This window comes from Microcaecilia unicolor, chromosome 1 (genome assembly GCF_901765095.1).
Source record: "Microcaecilia unicolor chromosome 1, aMicUni1.1, whole genome shotgun sequence".
NCBI classification, from domain to species: domain Eukaryota; kingdom Metazoa; phylum Chordata; class Amphibia; order Gymnophiona; family Siphonopidae; genus Microcaecilia; species Microcaecilia unicolor.
Window position 1 is genome coordinate 295,531,666 of NC_044031.1, and position 22,739 is coordinate 295,554,404.

The following is a 22,739-nucleotide window of genomic DNA, read 5'->3' on the forward strand; positions in this document are numbered from 1 at the left end:
GTAATTCTCATAAAGTTGCCTAAAGTTAGGTGACAGGATATTGCAACTGAGTGTGGATTCTATCGTGGAAATTGCATGCACAATTGCTGTTATAGAATACTAGTGTAAGTCCGCATTTATCTACCTAATGCTCACACCTAGCTGTAGGCAGTTAGGTGTATAAATGCAGGTGTTTTATAACCCATGCATACAACTGCCAGACATGTCATTGGCCCACCCATCCCCCTCCCAGATCCACACCCCCTTGCAAGTTGTATACTCTGGAATCAGCACGTGCAATTTACAGAATACTGACTAGAGTCTGTTACACACATAGGACCCAATTTTATATATATATATAGCGCCTGAAAAATCAGCGCCAAAATAATTGCTGCCTAGGCGTATGTTTTTAAACCAGGTCTAACTTTAGGCATGGTTTATAGAATACACATAGAGCCATACACATGCCTAAACCTAGTCATGGGAATTTACACCAAGGGTGACTAGTGGAGTGCCACAGGGATCTGTACTGGGATAGGTGCTATTTTATTCATAAATGATCTGGAAATCGGAATAATGAGTGAGGTGATTAAATTTGTAGATGACACAAAACTATTCAATGTTGTCAAAACACATGTGGATTGTGAAAAATTGCAGGAAGAACTTAGGAAACTGGAAGACTGGGCATCCAAATGGCAGATGAAATTTAATGTAGACAAATACAAAGTAATGCACATTGGGAAGAATAATCCAAATCACAGTTATCTCATGCTAGGGTCCACCTTAGGAGTCAGCACATAAGAAAAAGACCTAGGTGTGATTGTAGACAATACGCTGAAATCTTCTGCCCAGGGTGTGGTGGCAGCCAACAAAGCAAACAGGATGCAAGTAATTATTAGGAGAGGGATGCAAAGTAAAACAAAAAATATTATAATGCCTCCATATTGCTCCATGGTGTGATCTCACCTTGAGTAGTGCATTCAATTATGGTCACCGTATTTCAACAATGATATAGCAGAATTAGAAAAGGTTCAAACAAGAGTGACCAAAATGACAAAGAGAATGGAGCTGCTCCCATATGAGGAAAAGCTAAAGAGGTCAGGGCTCTTCAGCTTGGAAAAGAGAAGGCTGAGGGGGAATATGATTGAAGTCTACAAAATCCTGAGTGGTGTGGTGTGGAGATGAATCGATTTTTCACTCATTCAAAAAGCACAAAGACTAGGGGACATTCAATGAAATTGCATGCAAATACTTTTAAAACAAATAGGAGGAAATATTTTTTCACTTAAAGAATAGTTAAGCTCTCTAACTCGTTGTCGGAGGATGTGGTAATAGCAGTTAGAGTATCTGGGTTTAAAAAAAGGTTTGGACAATTTCCTGAAGGAAAAGCCTGTAGTCTGTTATTGAGATGGACAAGGAAGAAGCCACTGCTTGCCCCGGGATTGGTAGCATGGAACAGTTTCTGCCAGGTACTTGTGACCTGAATTGGTCATTGCTGGAAGCAGGATACTGGGCTAGATGGACCACTGGTCTGACCCAGTATGGCTATTCTTATGTTCTTAAGTTAACACACTATGGTATTCGGGCACCCAGGATTATAGAACAGCTCACACTCAGATATGTATGCAACCCATAATTGTTGTGCCCCTAATAGGTGCCAATTATCAATAATTGATTGTTAGTGTCCAATCATTTATTTTAATTTGCATCAATGGAGACAGACAGAGTCCTGGATTCTCTAGGTAGTAAAGACCTGAACTGGAGTTATTGCAGGGTTGCACATCTTGAAGTGCAGTCGGCAGGTGGATCAATGCAGGAAGTAAGACTGAAAGTAAACTGGAACTGCAAACTTGGAACTGGAGTTAACATGCAGTGGAATAGTGTAGGCCCCTGATGGCGAACCTATGACACGCGTGTCAGTACTGACACGCGTAGCCATTTTCGATGACACGCGGCCGCATGTGGCCGCATACAGAGAAGCAGTGGCGTTCCTTGCTGACACCCAGGCGGATTGCCGATGCGCCCCCCCCCCAAGGTGCAGCGCGACCTCCCTCCCTGGCGAAATCACCCCCCCCCTCCAGTGCATGTTTACCCGTGTGCGCTCCTATTGGCTCCCTCCGAGTCCTCCGCTCGTTCCCTTCCTGCTGCTCCCTCTGCCCCGGCTCCTGCACGGCCGTTTGACCTCACTTCCGGCTGGCGGAGCAGAGAGCAGCGGAATGCCGTGGGGGACGCATCTCTGAGGGCCCTGTGATCGCCATTACCAGCAACCACATAACCACAGCAATCATCATCCAATCTACTGTTCTGGGGTGTCGTGGATTTCTAATTGACCATCATTACTGAGATAGGTGAGGGGGAGGCTGGGAGAGGCGAGGGCATGTGCTATGGGTGCCATTTCCCGCCATTAGAAATAGCGGCAGCCATCTTAATTTACATAAGGTGGTCAGTTAGGCTAGTTAACCCCTAATTGCCTGCAGGGCTAACAGGCTATCTATAATTCTATCTTCTGTCACTGCCCCCCTGATGGAGAACCCAAAAAATAAAAAACCAAGGTTAAGTAAAGGAAGTGGTAGTAGCAGTAGCCGACCCTTTCAAGAGACATGGACCGAGATGTATGGCATTATAGAAAAAAATGGCAGATCATTTTGCGTTCTATGTACTGAAACGGTAGTAAGCAGAATGTGGAATATAAATAGACATTTTGAAACTAATCATTCCCAGCTCTTGAAAAAAAGTGAGGATGAAAGGAAGGAATACATTTCCAGGCAGCTACACTTTTATAAGAGCCAATCTAATTCCATCCTTACATTTGTAAAAGGTTCTACAAATTTAACATCTGCAAGTTTGAGCATTGCTCACTCCATAGCTCAGCATGGAAAAGCACTCAGTGAGGGAGGATTTATTAAAGAAACTCTCCTAAGATGTGCACCAGTTCTATTTCACGATATGCAAAATAAAGATGCAATTATTAAGAGAATATCTGAGTTACCAGGAAATTTGGAGTGCCTGGATCCGATTACCAGACACTTTTAGCACTCTGAAAAATATAGCAATGGCTTTACTCACAATTTTTCCCTCTACGTACTTTTGTGAAACCTTATTCTCAGCGTTAAATAATATGAAAACCAACAAAAGAAACAGATTGAAAGATGAAGTTAGTAGCGCTTTCTTGGGCTTGAAGTGTACAAAATACCAACCTTCAATTGAAGATTTAGCCAATGAAATTGAGCAACAAAAAAGTCACTAATAGGCAGATTAGTTAAAGAATTCCCCCTCCCCCTCACTTATTTTAGTTCACGGCACCCCACACAAGTTAAATAATATCAAGACCAACAAAAGAAACCGACTGACAGATGAACAAAGAAGTCACTAAGCAGGTAAGTTAAATAATTAGGTTTTGGTTTATTAAATACAGTTATATATTACAATTATACATTTTTGTTATTTAAACTATAAATATCGCGAAATTATGGTTTTTTTCTCGAAGTGACACACCACCCAAGTTATGCTCGTTTTTTTGGCGAATTTTGACACACCAAGCTCAAAAGGTTGCCCATCACTGGTGTAGGCCATAATATTTTCCCAACACAGCATCAGCTGCTTGAAAGCTTTGGGACGGGTCTGGATATCGGTTTGCTCGGCCCCTTCAATTGAAAAGATGCTCACTAAGCAATTAGGTTGTGCACACATCCCAGGATCATCCACAAATTTGGATGCCCAAATTTGAACAAACTTTGTCTAGGGGCACACGAGTGATGTGTAGGTCAATGTGCTTAGGTTTAATGTTGCATGCATGCATACATTTCTTAAACCAGACAGCTTAAAGTGCTCTCTACACCCTCCTAACATGCTTTAATGCTAATTTAATCGCCTCGTTGTAGAGAAGATTGATTTTAATACAGCTTGCAATAATTGCATTTAGTAAAAATCCATTAATGAACTTTCTCAGTTTTAATTAGACAGATTTGTTTGTTTGTTTTTATTTCCACTTAACATCAACTATAACTTAATTCAGGTCAATATTACTGTGCAGATGCAGTTTAATCTCAGACTATCACTGATGGCTCTATTGTAAATTTCAATTCCAGAAGTAATGCCGTGAAGTTTTGCTCTAGTACAGCTTTAGTAGCATCACTGTTTAATGGAAACCTTGGAAGTTATGCACTAAGGCATGTGCCTTTGTGACAGTTAGCAGCAATCTGACTCAAGGTTTTGCTGAAGGTTTCAAATAATCCCTGCAACAAAATATCACATAAGCTTTCACATTAGAAATAATAATAATACATGCATCTTACTGAGGTGGGTTATCATTTTTGTGAACACTAGTGCATGAAGTTATGTTTGCACACTGCTTTTGCTGATTTGAGAGCTGCTCTGATTGACATTGCATCCCATTCATTTTGAATCAGAATACAAGAACTCATACAGTTTACTACGCAGACACATACTCCATTCCACTGCTGTTCTTACCTGACATTTGTGATGGGCTTATTCACTATTTACATGAAAGTCATAATGACAGCTTAAACCAGGGTCAGTTCCAGAGCATAGTTTGGGATCCTAACAAATTAACATTACCAGATAGACCCCCAAGACCACACCCCTATGAGGAACTAGCTGTGGGTCACTTGAAAGGAGTTGCAAAGAAGCAGGGGATTGTTTACGGGAACGTGAAGACCAAACTTCCCTTCTAGCTACCAAAATGCCTGCATAAGTAATCCTTATTGCCAAGTTTCTCTGTTTCAAGGTCCAAGTTCCATTTCACTATCAGTCCTACACCAATTTCAATTTTTTCAATTGAAGGAGCCAAACAAACCGATACCCAGACCCGTCCTAAAGCTTTCAAGCAGCTGATGTTGTGTTGGGAAAAATATTATGGGCCTCTCTATTCTATGCATGTTAACTCCAGTTCCAAGTTTGCAGTTCCAGTTTACTTTCAATCTTACTTCCTGCATTGATCCACCTGTTGACTCTAAGTTGTGCAACCCTGTAACAACTCCAGTTTAAATTCAGGTCATTAATACCTAGAGGATCCAGGTCTCTGTGTCTATCTACATGTGTGCAAACTTTGATTCCAGTTCTTTCATTTCTTACTACCTGGAAGTCCCAGATCTTGGCCTTTGACTACTAAGCACAACTCCTGACTCCAAAGCATTTCATCCCTGGGGTTCAGCTCTGTTCTGATCTAATAAGTACCTTCATGGCAGTAACCAGGAAACCATCTGTTAAATGTTTTGGAGTAGGTATTTCTGCCTGTTGGATTAATTGAAACCTGGGTTTGCCATAAAAATGTCCTAATTTTAAATGAAATCTGTTCACCAAAATTGCCCACCTGGTAAGAGGCAATAAGAGGGGAGGAGGCATTGCAATGATCTACAAGTCCTTTCTCAAGATTAAAATCATATCAGAATGTAATTCCCCCACTTATAAATATTTGTTTGTACAATTCAAGACTCCTCTCTCCACGGCCACTTATGCTGTATTCTATGCTATCATCCCCCCCAGCAAATAGAGTCTCAAACAGACTTCACAGACTTTGTCTCAAATGTGTGCATTAACCATTCTGACATAATTCTAGTAGGTGATTGTGAAGAAACAGTGTGTTTTTTTAAGCCTGTAAAATGTATTGGATATTTTCCTGTCTTAAATGTGTCTGAAGTGTATTTCTCCTGTTTGGCCAGCAGATGGTGCATGTTTATGCTTAAAACTGTTAAAAGTGTGTTGCAGTGATATAACCAGTTTTTATTTGAAACTTGACTGTTCTGGTCTCTGATTGGCCTGGAGTTTTGAAATTACCCAGCAGATGCTGGCTATTTCTTCAGTTTCAGCCTGGGAGGAGAGGGAGGGGGAGAGAGAGAGAGAGATTGTTGCTGAAGCTCTGTGAACAGATATATGCCCTGATATCCCCAGGTACTTTCTAGGAAGCATGCAAATGTTTAGTTTTCTAATTGATTCATTTTTCTGTTACTTGTTACTATTTACTATTTGCACAATTATTTTGTCCACTATTCCAAATTCTGAGAATAAACATAATTGTTTGTTTGCCCTGTTTGTCTGGACTGATTAAAAAAAAATCCTGGTGGTTTGTGTGTTGGGTATGTGAGTGCCTTCTGGAAACTGTAGACCACTGGGAGTGTGACTCCAGCAACCTAGAAATCACTGGGGATAATAGGAGAGCGGGAGACTCACTCAGAGGCGGTTATGACCCAGTCGGTGGGAGGAGGGTGCTAATGTAGAGCACAAGCAGCAGGTGCAGGCAGACCTGAGCTGTGCTAGGGATAGACCCTCTAAGTGGCCATGTTGCTGGTTAGGCATTTCGTGACAGTGATATAAACCTACACATTCAGAACCCGGGAGACAAGAACATAAAAGCATTTAATGACTTCCTCAAACATTGGAATTTCACAATCCCAAATGCAACACCCACATATGCAACAAGTCACACCTTCAACACAATTGCACAGAGAATCTCTGAGAACCAAAATTTTGCAATAGAAGGAATAACATGGGAGGTAGTGCCGTGGTCAGATCATTACAACCATAAATTGGATCGAGACTCACATAAAAGAACCGCAAACAACACATTTTCTCACAAGAGGGAGGGTAAATGGATGTTATTTTGGAGCCATATGCACAATGAGCAATGGTCTCCAAACATTGAAACCACTCAGTTCCTTTCTGAATGGACCACAGAACCCGAGACATACTCGACCAAATAGCTCCGCTGAAAACGTTAAGGCTAACTAGGTAAAAAGTGGTCCCATGGTTCAGCAACATTCTAGGAAATATAAAAAGGGCTTGCCAAAGACAGAAACATCAGCGGAGAAAGAACAAATCAGATGCAAATAGAGAGGAATGGAAATCAGCACTTTAAGAACACAAATCAAAACTACAACATACCAAATTCAAATTTTACTGTGGAAAAAATTGTAACAGACCACAACAACTCTAAAAACAAAAACAAAACACTAATGCAATGGTAAACAATTTGATAGACATTAATGCGATGACCACCAGTTGCGATTACCCGCTGTCAGCTAATGAACTAGTCAGTTACTTCAAATACAAAATAATGGACCTGAGGAAAGGGCTTAATGTATTGTACTGTATTATGCTATAATCTAATGCATTAATACATCGATGAATATCAATGGCAATCTTGCTTAATAGCACAATATATCTGTACAATGAAACGGTAGTATAGTGAATGTATAGTTTGACAGAACACTTATCTTTCAGACTGCCGGCACTAGGGATTTCCTCTATACTTCGCTTGGGGCGAGGGAACGAAATATAGAGGAAATCCCTAGTGCCGGCAGTCTGAAAGATAAGTGCTCTTTCAAACTATACATTCATTATACTACTGTCTCATTGTAGAGATATATTGTGCTATTAAGCAAGATTGCCATTGATATTCATTGATGTATTAATGCATATTCATTTATGTATTAATGCATTAGATTACAGCATAATATAGTATAATACAGAAGGTTTTTGGCCAATGATGAACAGAGGACTCATTAATAAATCCGTTTAAGCTCTGATAGATGAAGATAATCTAGGAGCTCTGTGAGGCCTTTTTATCCTTCTTCACGTACAAAACAGGAGTATTGTTGAACATTTCAAACGTTTTCACCCAGTGGAAAGTTTTCTTGATTTGTTAGTATCTAACGATTGTATTTCCACACCCTAAAATAATTCTCATTCAAAATATGCATGCTGGTCCACCAAATCATATTCAGAATTACCCCAGACCATATGAGAGATCTAATCAACCTACCACTGAGAAACGTGAAGTAAGTCTACCTTAAATGTATCCTTCCTTCCACACCACACCCCTCTTCACCCCATGTTCTGTCCCATTTCTACCTCCACTTTTCCTATTTCTCTCCTCTTCCCTCCTGCACTTTTCCCACTTCCTCTTTCCCTTTTCTCTACTTTGCATACCCTCCTCTTCCTCTCTAACTGCATCTCCTTTGCACTTTCTGCGTCCCTCTTGTCTACTCCCTCCCTCTCCAAACTTCCTATAAACTGGATCCCTGTGTTCCATCTATTGTTTATAGCTCCTGCCTCTGTCTGTTTCTCTATTCTTCAGGCGGTACGGTCCAGATTTCCTGCCATCCCACTATTCAAGAAATTCAGTAAACATCTCTTTCATACATGTTTCCTTTGAATTAGGGCAAATCAAGCACAAGAAGGAGTTTCTCAAAATCCAAAATAGTCTGTGCCTCAGCTTTATTCCCCCATTTATGACAGCCGTTAACCTGTATAAATGCCTGCCAGATTCTGTTAGGATTATATCTGAATCTCATTTTAAACAGAGTGACAGCCATCGATTTATCCTCGTCTCTACTAGTGGCATCAATTAGAGTTAAACTAGAAGTACAAGCATGCTTTCGGTCTGATAGTGCTGCTTGTGACAAGTAAATGACATTCTAGTGTGCTGTCTGGAAAAAAGGTTGACAGTGAATCTAACAAATTATCATAACAATTGAAAATGATCTGTATATATAGTCCAGTGGTTTCCAAACCTGGTCCTGGAGGCACCCCAGCTAGTCAGGTTTTCAGGCTATCCACAATGAATATTCATGAGAGAAATTTGCATGTAGTGGAGTCAGTGCATGCAAATTTCTCTCATGAATATTCATTGTGGATAGCCTGAAAACCTGACAGGCTGGGGTGCCTCCAGGACCAGGTTTGGGAACAACTAGTATAGTCTTTAAGGAGGGACTTCTATATATCAAGCTCAAAATTCAGCGCCAAAAGAAATTAGGCAAATGATATTCTATATAAGGCGAGTTGAGTTATAGAATAGCGCTGTGCGGGTCAAGTTGCACGTCTATTATAGAATAGTACTCAGTGCGGAAAATTATGCGTGGATTCAGTGAAAGGAGATGGATCAATCCATGCACAAGTTTTGATGCCCTTTTTTGGTGCCAATGCCACAGGGACAGCGAGAAAAAATGGCATTGGGCAGAAGGAAGCCAAACGTATCAAAGGAGGACACAATCCTGCTTGCCAGGCTCATGATGACCAAGGAGAGGACATATTTATGATCCCTGGCCACCGGAGAAGCTATAATAGCTACAGGAGGGTATGGCAGAGGCTCACTGCCTCATACAGGGGTCCTTTCACTAAGGTGCGGTAAAAGGGGGCCTACGGTGGCGTCAGCACATGTTTTTGATGCTCACTGAGACCCTCTCTTTTACTGCAGTGGGTAAAAGGCTGTCTTGTTTTCTGGAAAAGAAATGGCTGTGTGGTAGTGAACCACTTGCCATGTGGCCATTTTGGGGGGAGCACTTACCGCCACCCATTGAGGTGGTGGTAAGGGCTCCCACTCTAAGCCAGCAGTAACCAGGCAGCGATTACCACCAGATAAGCACCAACACTACATAAATATTATTTTTGTAGTGTTGAAATAGCACATGCTAGGGGTGGGAACTACCACCGGGCTCCTGCGGAAGTTTCAGATTGGCGTGCTGCACGCCAGCCCTTTAGTAAAAGGGCCCCACAATGAGCAAACCTCCTTCCCTAGGGAGTTAAGTACAAAATGAAAGTAGGGTACAGTGCATTGTAAAAATTCCTGATTACATCAGTTAGGTGTGAGCCCAGCACAATAAAGCACTGTTTCCCTGTAATAAGGAGGGTGAAGTGAATAGTTCAAAGCGCTAGTGGGCTTTGAACCTGCCACCCCAGAATGTCAAGTCAACAGTTCTAACTACTAGGCTACCACCTGCACCACTGCCCCAACAATGTGTGCAGATCCATTAGGCAGGCAACATGTTTATGTCATAGTGTAAGATTTCCATTAATATATATATCATATCATATCCTGGCAATAAGGGCACTGAAGCTACCACAACAGGTTGGCAGGCAGCAAACCAAGATTGAGATAACCTGATGACACAGTGAATCTATTACTGATGATCAGAACCTAACATCGGTGCTGGAGCTGATTAACATTGGACTAGTGCCAGTGTTCACCTGCGCAGAATGTTCAGAGAACTCTAGTGCGGTGGGAAACAATGTATGTGCCAAAGATTAGCTGAAATACTATTTAAATGTAGTCAAAGATGTTAATGAGGTCATTTCCTATTCCTTCCCCAAGACTCAGATAACAGAACACAAAACAAACCCGCCCTTACCGCTGGAAACCTAACACCAGCTTGAAGCTGGTGTTAGGGTATTTGAAGAAAGGATTTCCCAAGATTTTCTCCTTAAAATCTGCCAGTTTTGATTTGATTTGGAAGTCAAAGGAAGCCCTTGGAAGCCTCTAAAAACAGGGAGTGAGAAACATATGTGCGAGTCCGAGCAAAGCTAAAAATGAAGGCACACATTTGGCGCCTGTTTTCTATATTTAAATATAAGCCTTCAATGAAAAAAACTAATTTGAAAGGCGCCATATATGCTTCACTTCAGGGGTTGCCTGCCTCATATGCACAAGATCCATGCTTACTGCAAAACTCTTGTGTGCATGCCCCAGGCACATTCCACCCCCTTATGTTTGGTCTCACAGTGTGCATATTATTTGCATGCAATTAATATGGAGAAGTAGCCTAGTGGTTAGTGCAGCGGCCTTTGTTCCTGGGGAACTGGCTTCAATTCCCACAGCAGCTCCTTGTGATTCTGGGTAACTCACATAACCCTCCACTGCCCCAGGTACAAATAAGTACCTGTATATATTGTTTGTAGAGGAGTAGCCTAGTGGTTAGTGCAGTGGCTTGAGAATCTGGGAAACTGGGTTTGATTCTCACCGCAGCTCCTTGTAACTCTGGGCAAGTGAAGCTCTGTACACTTTTATATGAAGGTACTTTTTCTGTCCCTAGAGGGCTCACAATCTATGTTTTGTTTTGTACCTGGGGCAATGAAGGTTAAGTCCTCCATTGCCCCAGATACAAAAAAGCAAACAAACAAAAAAACCATAGATTGTGAGCCCTCTAGGGACAGAAAAAGTACCTGCATATAAAAGTGTACAGTGCAGCGGACATCTAGCGGAGCTATAGAAATGATTAGTAGTAGTAGTATTCCTCTACGCTGTTCCTGTGCTGTTTGCTATAGCACCAAAGTTCTGAGCATCGGCTCATGTGACTTCTGGCATGCATATTATGTGAACTGCTGTTCAGTTCTTTCAGGAGTCATAGACATCTGTGAGTGATAGAGAAGCCAAGCACATGGGGATTTTATGTTGTTGTTGTGGAGAAACTTTCCTTGTTGAATCTGTTCTTGTCTGTACTAACTGTCTTTTATGTCGTGATTTCCTTGGGATGCCAGCGTAAATTAGGACAGCAATAAGCCCCTGACAATATAATAAAGAACTCTGAGGGGGTGTTAACAGAGCATCAGCTATGATTTCTGATGAACACTTCTGCTTTCAGTCTACAAAGAAACAGCACTCCAACGTCACCAAGAGATGAACCTTGGGATGCATTCTGTTTCATCAAAGCGAAGACGGTAATAAGGTTGCCAACATGCTGATCCCAACGCTTGGAAACAATGTAATTCAAACAAACTACCCAACAAAACTATTCCCCCCTGCAATTTCAAGCTTCCTGCAACCACCATAGTAAAGAGCAAATTCGTAAAACATACATAGACAGTAAATGTACTAGCCAGCTCATTTAAATTTAAAGTAGATTGTGTTACTGCAAAAATGTGCATTAATGCCGCTATTAATGCAAACATTTAAAACACCTTTTCACAGGTGTTGTAAACATCTTTTGCACTAAAAACTTGTACTAATACAGATTTCTAATGCGTATTATACTTTCACCTGCATACTGCTCAGACTACATCCAAACAACTCCCTGTAATCAGCTACAGTTAGGCCACCTATAGCCCACTAATACTACTAATCATTTCTACAGCGCTACTAGACGTACGCAGCGCTGTCTTAAATAGTTCACAGTAGGTTACAGCAAGATACTAAAGCACAATTTGCCCAGGATGTCACAAATTTAGGAGAAACAGTTATAGGTTAGCTCATTAAAAAAAGAATATTCTAATTATATGTGATTATTTATTAATCACATATCTATTAAACAGTAAAGTATTTAGGCTCTTTCTTAACATGCCACAGTGAAGTAAAATTAGGCGGTAAAAATTCCCAAAATTTGGCAACCTGAAATGCAAATAAATCTGAGAAAAATTTCTTAAGAGGTGATACCTCGTGGACTTGAGTAATCAAAAGACAACAAATTGCAGATATTATAAAATCATACAAGGGAAATCATATATGATGGTACTTTGCCCTGTGTTATCTTCAAGCAAAGCAGAATGCATGGGGGAGGGGGTACAGCTGGACATAATACAAAAGCCCCCCTGAAAAACCCATTGCTTTCAGATCCCCGGTAAATGTTAAATGGTGAAATAACGAGTGATGCAGAAAGGAAATCTCATGCAAATGAGCTACTCGCAATTACAACAAGCAGCTCGGTAGAAAAGACGCCAGCGCATGCGTAGGACAGTTACTCAGTAAGCGTCAATGCTATGCACATACCCTGAACAGAATGTGCTATGGACGCACTTTCACAGCATTCCAGTGCTACACACTACTTTTATGTACACATATAAACCCCCCAGAGTGTAAAAGTGTCTTTTTGTGGGGTTCCACACTAACTTTCCTGCCCCGGGGGGGGGGGGGGGGTATTGTTTATATGCACGTGTATGAAAGCCGTGTAGCTTTTTTTTTTTTTCAAAACTACAGGTGCTGTTGGTACACCTCCACAATGTGCTTTTTGGCTCCAGACAACTTCTTCATAGTTCTATTACATGCAGGACACACACACGTGCAAATAATATGACCGAAGACTGCTCAGCCAAGAAGACACCATCATGCTGCGACAGCTCCTGACATGCCATAAAACTTTGCTTGTTAAAGGGACGCTCTCCTTTCTGTGCATTGCTCAGGATGCTCATTTTAATATTAATCAGCTCACTGGAATACATTTGCATAGATTCTTGTTGGCTGCTACTGCAAACGGTAAAAACCATGCAGGACCCCTTTGTGCATTATTCGCTGAATAACGTATACGCTAAATTGGACTGAACCGGTCAAAATCAGACGTTCATAGCATGGTAAGCTTTGTGCCTCGAGGCCTAGAAAGTGGATCTAGCAACCAGCTGGGGCAGAGAGCAAAGCCTCTTTAGACAGGTAGCCCAGGTTTTAGTCTCTAATCAGTCGAGGCAAATAACTCAGCTTCTTTGGCAATAGCAAGAGGGTATGACTGGAAGCACACACTGTGGGCAATACTTGAAGGAGCTAGAAACCGAGCACAGGAAGAACACACACATGCTGAGACTCTTAGGGCACTGAATAGGACCCTGAAGCAAGGAGTAAGCCAGAAGGTAAAGACAGGCTGGGAAAGGAAAACATTTGGAAAAGGTTTAAAAGGATTATTGTAGCCTTGAAAGAGTGCCCAGAAGGCGGCTTAGGCTAGGGAAGGAAAGCTTCAGTTTGGGGAACAGAGATCCCAGTAAACAAGACTAGGTAGAGGTATAACCTAGGCATGAATTAAATGCAGCTAGGTTTATTCACATGATGAAGGATTACAGCAGTGCTAAGAATTAAAGCAGTACATGTCGCATACAGAGAGAGAGAAGGGAGAAATTTTCTTGAGTAGTGCTTTGCAATCTAAGGGATCTACTACTACTACTTATGATTTCTATAGCGCTACTAGACGTACGCACCTATGCTCAAACCTTCACAATAAAGCTCACAGTGCAAAACCCTGTAGCACGACAACAACACAGGAAAAGAGCTGACCAATGCTGAAAGCTAATTATATTTAAATTTTATGCATGGTGAAATCGAACTATGAAACCAAAAGTAGGGGGAGTGCATACGGGTTTTGACACACATGCGTAAGGGTTTTGCGATAAGCAGGGCTCTTGTCCAGATGAAACTGGAAGTGCAGGCACATCAGGACTGTTCTGTGCTTTTATATTTGAGTCTTTTAAAAATTATTTACACCTCAAGGCTCATATTTAAGTGCATATAAACAGGCACCAATGTGAGCTTTCACTTTTGGTTCTGCTTGGATTTGCACACGTTTACTTCTCACTATCGGCGTTTAAAACTTGCATGGGCATCCTTTTTCTTACAAAAAAAAGGCCAAAACTCACACTTTAATGTGCCAAATTGTATTGTATTGTAACATTTATACCCCGCGCTTTCCCACTTATTAGCAGGCTCAATGCGGCTTACATAATATATAATAGGTTTACAAGAAAACACAAAAAGGATAAAACAGCTAAATATAAATTGACAAGAAATCTTCTCCTGGAAACCTTAAATGCCACCCCCGAGGTGGAGGTAAGTTTTCAGCATTAAGCCCAGCATTTGCTATTTGCTTCAGCATGAGCATTGGGAGGGAATACTGACTGACCTCATTAACAGCCATTTGAACACATTTAAATACAATTTGTGGCCATCTTTGGTATGCATGTTAATAGTCCCACTACAGCCTTCTGAACATTATTTATTTATTAGAATTTATTTACTGCCTTTTTGAAGGAATTCACTCAAGGCGGTGTACAGTAAGAATACATCAAACATACGCACTAGGCAATTACAGAAGTAAAAAATGTTCAAATAACAATACAAAGTATGGCATAGGATACTACTTACAATGTCAACACAATACGTAATAGAACATTTTAATTGACAGTGAAGGGTAGAAGCAAAGATGGAACATATAGATAGGTAAGAGAGAAGAATTAGAAAGTAAGGTGACTAATTTAAAGAAAGGTTCTGCACATATTAACATGCATGCTAGTATGGCACTAACTGCCTTTAATGCTGACATTAGCTTTTTAGCATTGGCCCCTGAGGGAGGCAGCACTGGTAGGCTGAACCGGGAAAAGGGTTTAAGAGTCTAAATGTGACACATGTATGCGGAGAGGGGAAAGGGAGAAACCTCCTCCTGCAGCGCATTGCAAATAAGAGAGACAGCACTGCAGGCTAAGCCTGGAAGAGGGATTGAGTGCCTAAGAGCAACTAGTGCTGTGGAACCAGAAAGATATATGTTTGATGTCCTACTGTTTGTAAAGAAAGGGTAAGTATTATTTTGTTACTGGTGGCATTTTGTGTATTATAGAAGCCCTTTGAGAAAATGCCAAGGATAAAGGTTTGTATTTTCTGTTTGTTATAACTATAATAAAACATGTCTTTTGAGGAAATGCTGGTAACGGAGGTTATTGTAGGAAAAGGATTCCCATAGGGTTAGGTTGGGCTAATTCTGGGAGGATGTAGAAACAGCAGGTAGACTGCAGTTCCCTTTCAGTACCAGCAGGGCCGGTCTTAGCAAGTGCAGGGCCCTATGCAGACCAATTTGGTGGGGCCCCATCCTAGCCCTGCCTACCCTAGCACCACCCCCACCCTAGCTCCACCCCATTGATAAGATTATTCCATTTTTAGAACATTTTTTTATTTACAAAATTTCAAATAAAGACAAATGAAGCTAAACTTGTACAAAAAAACCTGATTGAAATAATAAGCACAATGCTATCATGAAACCTCCCCTCCCTAGAAATTATTCAGTTCAAGTTCACTACAGTTAGTAGCGGGCCCAAGCCAGGGGTGGATGCCGTGCCGGTGGTGGCGGGAGCGGAGTGGCCGAGCCGCGGGAATGGGGATCATCTGAGGTGACTAAGGCGAGCAGCGGCAGAGGTCGGAGCGGAGGCACGAGCGAGGCAGAGTTGAGGTGCTGCGCCTTGGTCACCTCTGCCTAAGACCGGCCCTGAGTACCAGCCATACCTGAGTGAGACTCCATCAGGGCTCACTCTGCTTAACCAGTCATCAGGACTGGGACCTGCACCCTAGGGTGACACCTAGTGGTGACAATAGCTAGTAGCACTATACAAATAAGTGGAAATGGGAGTCTCTGTATAAGTACTCATTTATTTATTTATTTGTTACATTTGCATCCCACATTTCCCCACCTATTTGCAGGCTCAATGTGGCTTACATAGTACCATAAAGGTGTTCGCCAATTCCGGTATGAACAAACACAGTAATGTTGTGGTAGAATAAGGTTCGTGTGTTCAGACACATTAGGGAATCGTAGAGAGGAAGAGTTATTATATGTCCATTATGAGTTTTGGTTTTGTTGGGTCGGTAGGGTATGCCTTTTTGAACAGGTTAGTTTTTAATAATTTCCGGAAAGTTTAGGTGATCATAAGTTGTTTTCACGGCTTTTGGTAATGCATTCACATCCAGCGGCCAGGCTTATGCATGGACCGGACCGCCTTCATCCATCCAATCTTTGAAGTGTGATTCCCCTCACCCACACCTCCTTCCCCTGGCAGGACACTTCTCTGCTCAACTCTCTGAGTTCTCCATCTCTTCTCCTCAGAGAGCCAATTCTCCACTTCTAGTTGCCTCTGCTAGTGGGCAGAAATGCTACACTGTGCTCCCACTACAGCTCCCCATTTCTTTTGCCAGCAGAGGATACTCCCCTTCAGTTCCTAGGGTCTTAGCAGAGATTCAAGTTACCAAAGACCCCGTGTAGGTCCGAGCTAACATTTCTATAACCCAGACTCCTCCCCTGATTTAATAATTTATGCCAATAATCTCTTCTCATAACACTCTCTTACTGTAATCTAATACAACCACTCCCCCCCCCCCTGTAAACCATGGGTCCATTCCCTAGCAGCACAGTATTTTATTACCCCAGCCCCTTCTGATTGTGTGACAATGTTCCTCAACTGAGTAACCCCTCCCAGAAAAAAAACACTCACCCCTTCTGCAGCCCAACAGGGTTTTTCTGAGGAGGTTACAATACTATAAAATCCAGAATATATTAACCCTGATTTGAATTGTGAGTGTTAAGCATAGGAGTCTTTGCTAATAATGTCCAGTAGTATTAAATAAGTTAAACCTTATCCTTGCAATGTCCTGCTCCAATTTAAATTCATACGAATCCATAAACTTGGCAATGTGTTCTTCGATATTAAGAATACCCACAACTGGCAGTAACCAAGGTGATAGCACAAACGTAGGATTCACAGAGGAGGTGAAATACTGTACTACGACAAAATCTCGGCACTTAGCTGTCAGCGGCTGCAAAACAGATCCCAATGTTCAATGTAGCTGATGGTTCTAAAATGACGGAGGACTGATGAAGTCTAAATCTACACTGTTTCTATTCCTGGAATTCATTTCTATTCCTAACTGGTCACTCACTGATTCAGAGAAAGATCAAGAATACAGAGATTCACCCCATTTGTCTTATTTTCGATTTCTCTGTGAATCCATAAAAGAGAAACATCTTTTTTAGATATTTTTGTGTTTTGCCCCTTTATATTTTGTTTTCTGTTTTTTTACAAAAATCTGTATGTAAATATAAATCTGATGCAAGCCAACAACCGTCATGTTGAGTTCAGTTTTTAAAATAATGTTTAGAATTTTTGTTTGCTTTACTAATACTTGTTACACAACAGTTGTTTGCTGTCCCCTGCTCAGGTGGCTCAAATATTAAACAGTTACCATTAAAATGCATCACATTTGTCACATTTCACAACAGCAATAAAAAACTGAGAAGTTACCTTTCCCACATATTGGGGCTCAGAGCCCATGTATTCTTCCAGTACAAAAAACTGGTTCCATACCCAGCCCCGTTTAACTCGCTGGGTGGGTAATCTCCTCCCTGGCATGGAGACATTTTCTCTTTGCCTTTCTGCTGAAATCTGTGGTGGCTGCTGAGACTTCAGTGGTGTTAGCAGACCTCCGTCAAACAGGACCCAGAGAAGCAGCGATAAGCAGTTTCTTGTACGCATTGGCAAAGAGTTCCCTTCCGCAAAGCGATCAAAAATCTCCAGCACTTATCGTCAAACCTTTAGATCCAGGTTTGAGGTGTCAGGGGCCTCTACCACCTTAGCTTCCTGATCTCATTGTAGAAATGCTAATGTAGGTAATGACTCCATTGGATAATAGAGGTTGTGTTGCAATAATTTCCATCTATAGGGACCTGCAATAGAAAAGTTACATGCATTATCTAATTATATTAAATTCCTGTAAAGGATAAGAATGGCAAGAACAGCATCTGTTTGAAGATTAAAGGGATACAAGCAAACACAACTGTTAAAATGTTTTGGTTGAATCCATCACTTCGTTAAAATGCTAGACATTATGGAAGAAATTCTATAAGTGAGCATTCCCTTTTAGGTGCTCCAATGACGTGCAATGATAACCCATTCTATAATGGCATCTGGACATTCAGATTCCACTACAGAATATTAGTGTAACTCAGTTTCAGTGTGCCTTACATTTATGGACCATAGATCTGGCGTAACTGCAGGTGTCTATTTGCAACAAAGATGTGGGTAACTTACTGTATTCTGTAAATGGTAATGCATAAGTGGCAACCCCACCCATGCCTCTCCCATTCTCTGCTCTTGTGAACCCCGTCCCTTTGCATTTACATGTTATGCCATTTACACGCTCCTTTACAGAATAGTGCTCAGCTGATTTGCTGCCATGTATTTATTTTATTTATTTTAATTAGGATTTATTTACTGCCTTTTTGAAGGAATTCACTCAAGGCAGTGTACAGCAAGAATAAGTCATGTAAGTAATAAGACAATTACAGCAGTAAAAATATTTAAATAATTCAAAGTATGTCATGGAGGGACATTTTCGATAAGACATCTAAGTTCGATTTTGGTTGTTTTGCTCAAAATGTCCAGAATCCAGGAGTCGAACAAAGTAATCTTTGAAACAGCAAAATGTCTATCTACCTTTTTTTTTTCCCCAAAAAATGGCCACTCGCTAGGGGTTTTTGTGCTTTGCGTGTTTACCTTTTTGGTCCATTTTCGAGAAAAAAGAAACAACCAAGTGAAAAATGAACAAAATCAAGCCACTGGGATGTAGAAGGTGCCAGCATTCCTAGGATACTGGCCTCATAGATATCCCAGCAGAGCAGTAAGGCACCCCAGAGGACAAGACAGTGGACTTCACATAAAAGGTCATAGGTACACATCTCACCCTTACCCCCTTATATTGTATGGTGAGTCTTCCAAAACCCACCAAAAACTTACTGTATCCAACTATACACCACTACAATACCCCCTATGGCTGCAGGTGTCACCTTATATGTGGGTACAGTAGGTCTTTCGTGGGTTGACACTTTCCACCACAAGTCTAACAGTTAGAGTGGATTATGGGCTTGGATCCTCTTCTCCACAGTGTACTGCACCGACCACTAGACTGCTCCAGAGACCTGCTTGCTTCTCTAATAGGACTGGCCATAACATCTGAAGCTGTTATAGTGGCTGGTATGTACTGTTTCTTTCACATCTTTGAGTGGTGGGATGGGGGTCAGTGACCACTGGGGGAGTAAGAGGGGAGAGGTCAATCCTTCATCCCTCCAGTGGTCACTGGGTCATTTAGGGCACTTTTTTGTGGCATAATCATTATTAAAACAGATCTAGCTCAAAACATTTTAGTTTTTGTCCTGGATGTTTTTGTTTTGTTCTGCTATGACAAAAAATTTCCAAGTGTTAGGAACGCCCAAATCCCACCCCCAACAGGCCCCCTTGTGATTTAAACGCACTGCAAACGAACAGCATAGAAAAACGTTTAGATAATGGGTTTAGAAAAAAGCAATTTGAACGTTTTAGCAAGAAAAACCTCCAAATGCTGCTTTATGCCACTTTTTAAATGTTTTTCGACACAATACGCAATAAACCATTTTAATAGACAACATACGGTGTAAGCAAATATTACTCTTGCTGGAATTCTGCACCAAAAAAACTCAAAATTCTGTGCACAAAATTTAGCCAATATTACAACCCCCTTCCCTGCACAGATACCATCCATACTTTTCCCAGCACCCATAGCATCTACCTTTTTTACAGACCCCCTCCCTACACCCACACACAACATCCACCGTTTTTACAGCCCCCCCTTCCTGCACCCACACACATAGCATCCATCTTTTTTTTACAGCACCCCTCCCTTCCCTCCACCCATAGCATCAGCCTTTTATTTACAGCCCCCTCCATCTACCCACAGCATCCACTTTATTTTACAGCCCTCTCCGTCCCTCCACCCACAGCATCCACCTTTTTTATAGCTCCCTCCCTTCCTGCACCAACACATAGCATTAGTCGTCCTTTAATCTCCAACTATGCTCCACCTCCCCCACTCATCAAAATGGTCACTGTCTTGATCTCATCTTCTCCTCCAACTCTTCACCTTCTAGTTTCCTTGCCTCTGATCATCCCTCCTCTGATCACCATCTTATAACTTTCACACTTAAATCTCCTCCCTCCCAGTCCCGTCCTATCCTATCTAATTTATCTAGGAATCTTCACGATATTGACCCTTCATCTCTATGCTCCCATGTTTCAAACCTCTTCTCTACTGTGGCACCATCCACGTCTGTCAACGAGGCTGTTTCTTCTTACAACAATACTCTATCCTCTGCCTTAGACACTCTTGCACCTTTGATGACCCGCCCTGTAAGGCGTACAAAACCCCAACCTTGGCTGACTTCTAATATCCGCTACCTACGTTCCTGTACCCGCTCCGCTGAATGCCTCTGGCGGAAATCTCGGGCCCTTGCTGATTTCTTACACTTTAAGTTCATGCTGACCTCCTTCCAATCTGCTCTTTTACGTGCCAAACAGGATTATTATATCCAACTGACCAACTCTCTTGGCTCTAATCCTTGACTTCTCTTCACCACATTGAACTCTCTCCTCAAGGTGCCCCCTCCCCCAACTCCCCCTTCATTATCTCCTCAGACCCTTGCTGAATTCTTTCACAACAAGGTTCAAAAGATAAACCTTGCTTTCTCTACCTCACCAGCTCTCCCTCCACTAGTCCGTTCCCCTCTCTCTCCTTCCCCTCATTCCCTTTCCTCCTTTCCTGAAGTTACTATTGAGGAAACTACACTTCTCCTTTCTTCCTCAAAATGTACCACCTGTTCCTCTGATCCCATTCCCACCCACCTTCTTAATGCCATCTCTCCTACTCTTATTCCTTTTATCTGTCACATTCTCAACCTCTCACTTTCCACTGCGACTGTCCCTGCTGCCTTTAAACATGCTGTGGTCACACCTCTCCTTAAGAAGCCTTCACTTGACCCATCTCCCTCCTTCCTTTTCTCTCCAAATTACTTGAGCGTGCTGTTCACCGCCGCTGCCTTGATTTTCTCTCCTCACATGCTATTCTTGACCCATTACAATCTGGTTTTCGCCCTCTCCACTCAACCGAAACTGCGCTTACTAAAGTCTCCAATGACCTATTACTGGCTAAATCCAGAGGTTAATATTCCATCCTCATTCTTCTTGATCTTTCCGCTGCTTTTGACACTGTCGATCACAGCATACTTCTCGATACCCTGTCCTCACTTGGATTCCAGGGCTCCGTCCTTTCCTGGTTCTCTTCCTACCTCTCCCTCCGCACCTTTAGTGTTCACTCTGGTGGATCCTCTTCTACTTCTATCCCTCTGCCTGTTGGCGTACCTCAGGGTTCTGTTCTTGGTCCCCTCCTCTTTTCTATCTACACTTCTTCCCTTGGTTCATTAATCTCATCCCATGGCTTTTCCTACCATCTCTATGCTGATGACTCGCAAATCTACCCCTGATATCTCACCTTGCATCCAAACCAAAGTTTCAGCGTGCTTGTCTGACATTGCTGCCTGGATGTCTCAATGCCACCTGAAATTAAATATGACCAAAACCGAGCTTCTCATTTTCCCCCCCCAAACCCACCTCCCCGCTCCCCCCGTTTTCTATTTCTGTTGATGGCTCTCTCATTCTCCCTGTCTCCTCAGCTCGAAACCTTGGGGTCATCTTTGACTCTTCTCTCTCCTTCTCTGCTCATATCCAGCAGACCGCCAAGACCTGTCGTTTCTTTCTTTACAACATCCGTAAAATCCGCCCCTTTCTTTCCGAGCACTCTACCAAAACCCTCGTCCACACCCTTGTCACTTCTCGTTTAGACTACTGCAATCTGCTTCTTGCTGGCCTCCCACTTAGTCACCTCTCCCCTCTCCAGTCGGTTCAAAACTCTGCTGCCCGTCTCATCTTCCGCCAGGGTCGCTTTACTCATACTACCCCTCTCCTCAAGACCCTTCACTGGCTCCCTATCCGTTTTCGCATCCTGTTCAAACTTCTTCTACTAACCTATAAATGTATTCACTCTGCTGCTCCCCAGTATCTCTCCACACTCGTCCTTCCCTACACCCCTTCCCGTGCACTCCGCTCCATGGATAAATCCTTCTTATCTGTTCCCTTCTCCACTACTGCCAACTCCAGACTTCGCGCCTTCTGTCTCGCTGCACCCTATGCCTGGAATAAACTTCCTGAGCCCCTATGTCTTGCCCCATCCTTGGCCACCTTTAAATCTAGACTGAAAGCCCACCTCTTTAACATTGCTTTTGACTCGTAACCACTTGTAACCACTCGCCTCCACCTACCCTCTTCTCTTCCTTCCCGTTCACATTAATTGATTTGATTTGCTTACTTTATTTATTTTTTGTCTATTAGATTGTAAGCTCTTTGAGCAGGGACTGTCTTTCTTCTATGTTTGTGCAGCACTGCGTGTGCCTTGTAGCGCTATAGAAATGCTAAATAGTAGTAGTAGTAGTAGTAATTCACCTTTTTACAGCCCCCTCCCCTTCCATCTCTCCACAACCAGCATCCATCCTTTTTACAGCCCCCTCCCTCCCTTCACCCACAGCATCCACATTTTTTTTACAGTCACCTCCCTCCCTTCCAGCTCCAATAGTGTGCATCTTCAAAAGCACCCTTGG

General features: G+C 42.1%; 1 protein-coding gene across 1 annotated transcript in view; it reads right to left on the bottom strand.

Moving 5' to 3' along the window:
• The window catches only part of LOC115476280 (cadherin-12-like), a 434,758-nt gene that overhangs the window by 74,630 nt on the left and 337,389 nt on the right, over positions 1-22,739 (bottom strand). The window contains exon 3 of the mRNA XM_030212608.1: positions 17,524-17,945. Within this exon, the coding sequence (XP_030068468.1) occupies positions 17,524-17,754 (231 nt within the window). The 5' untranslated portion in view covers positions 17,755-17,945. The remainder of the gene's footprint in view (positions 1-17,523; positions 17,946-22,739) is intronic.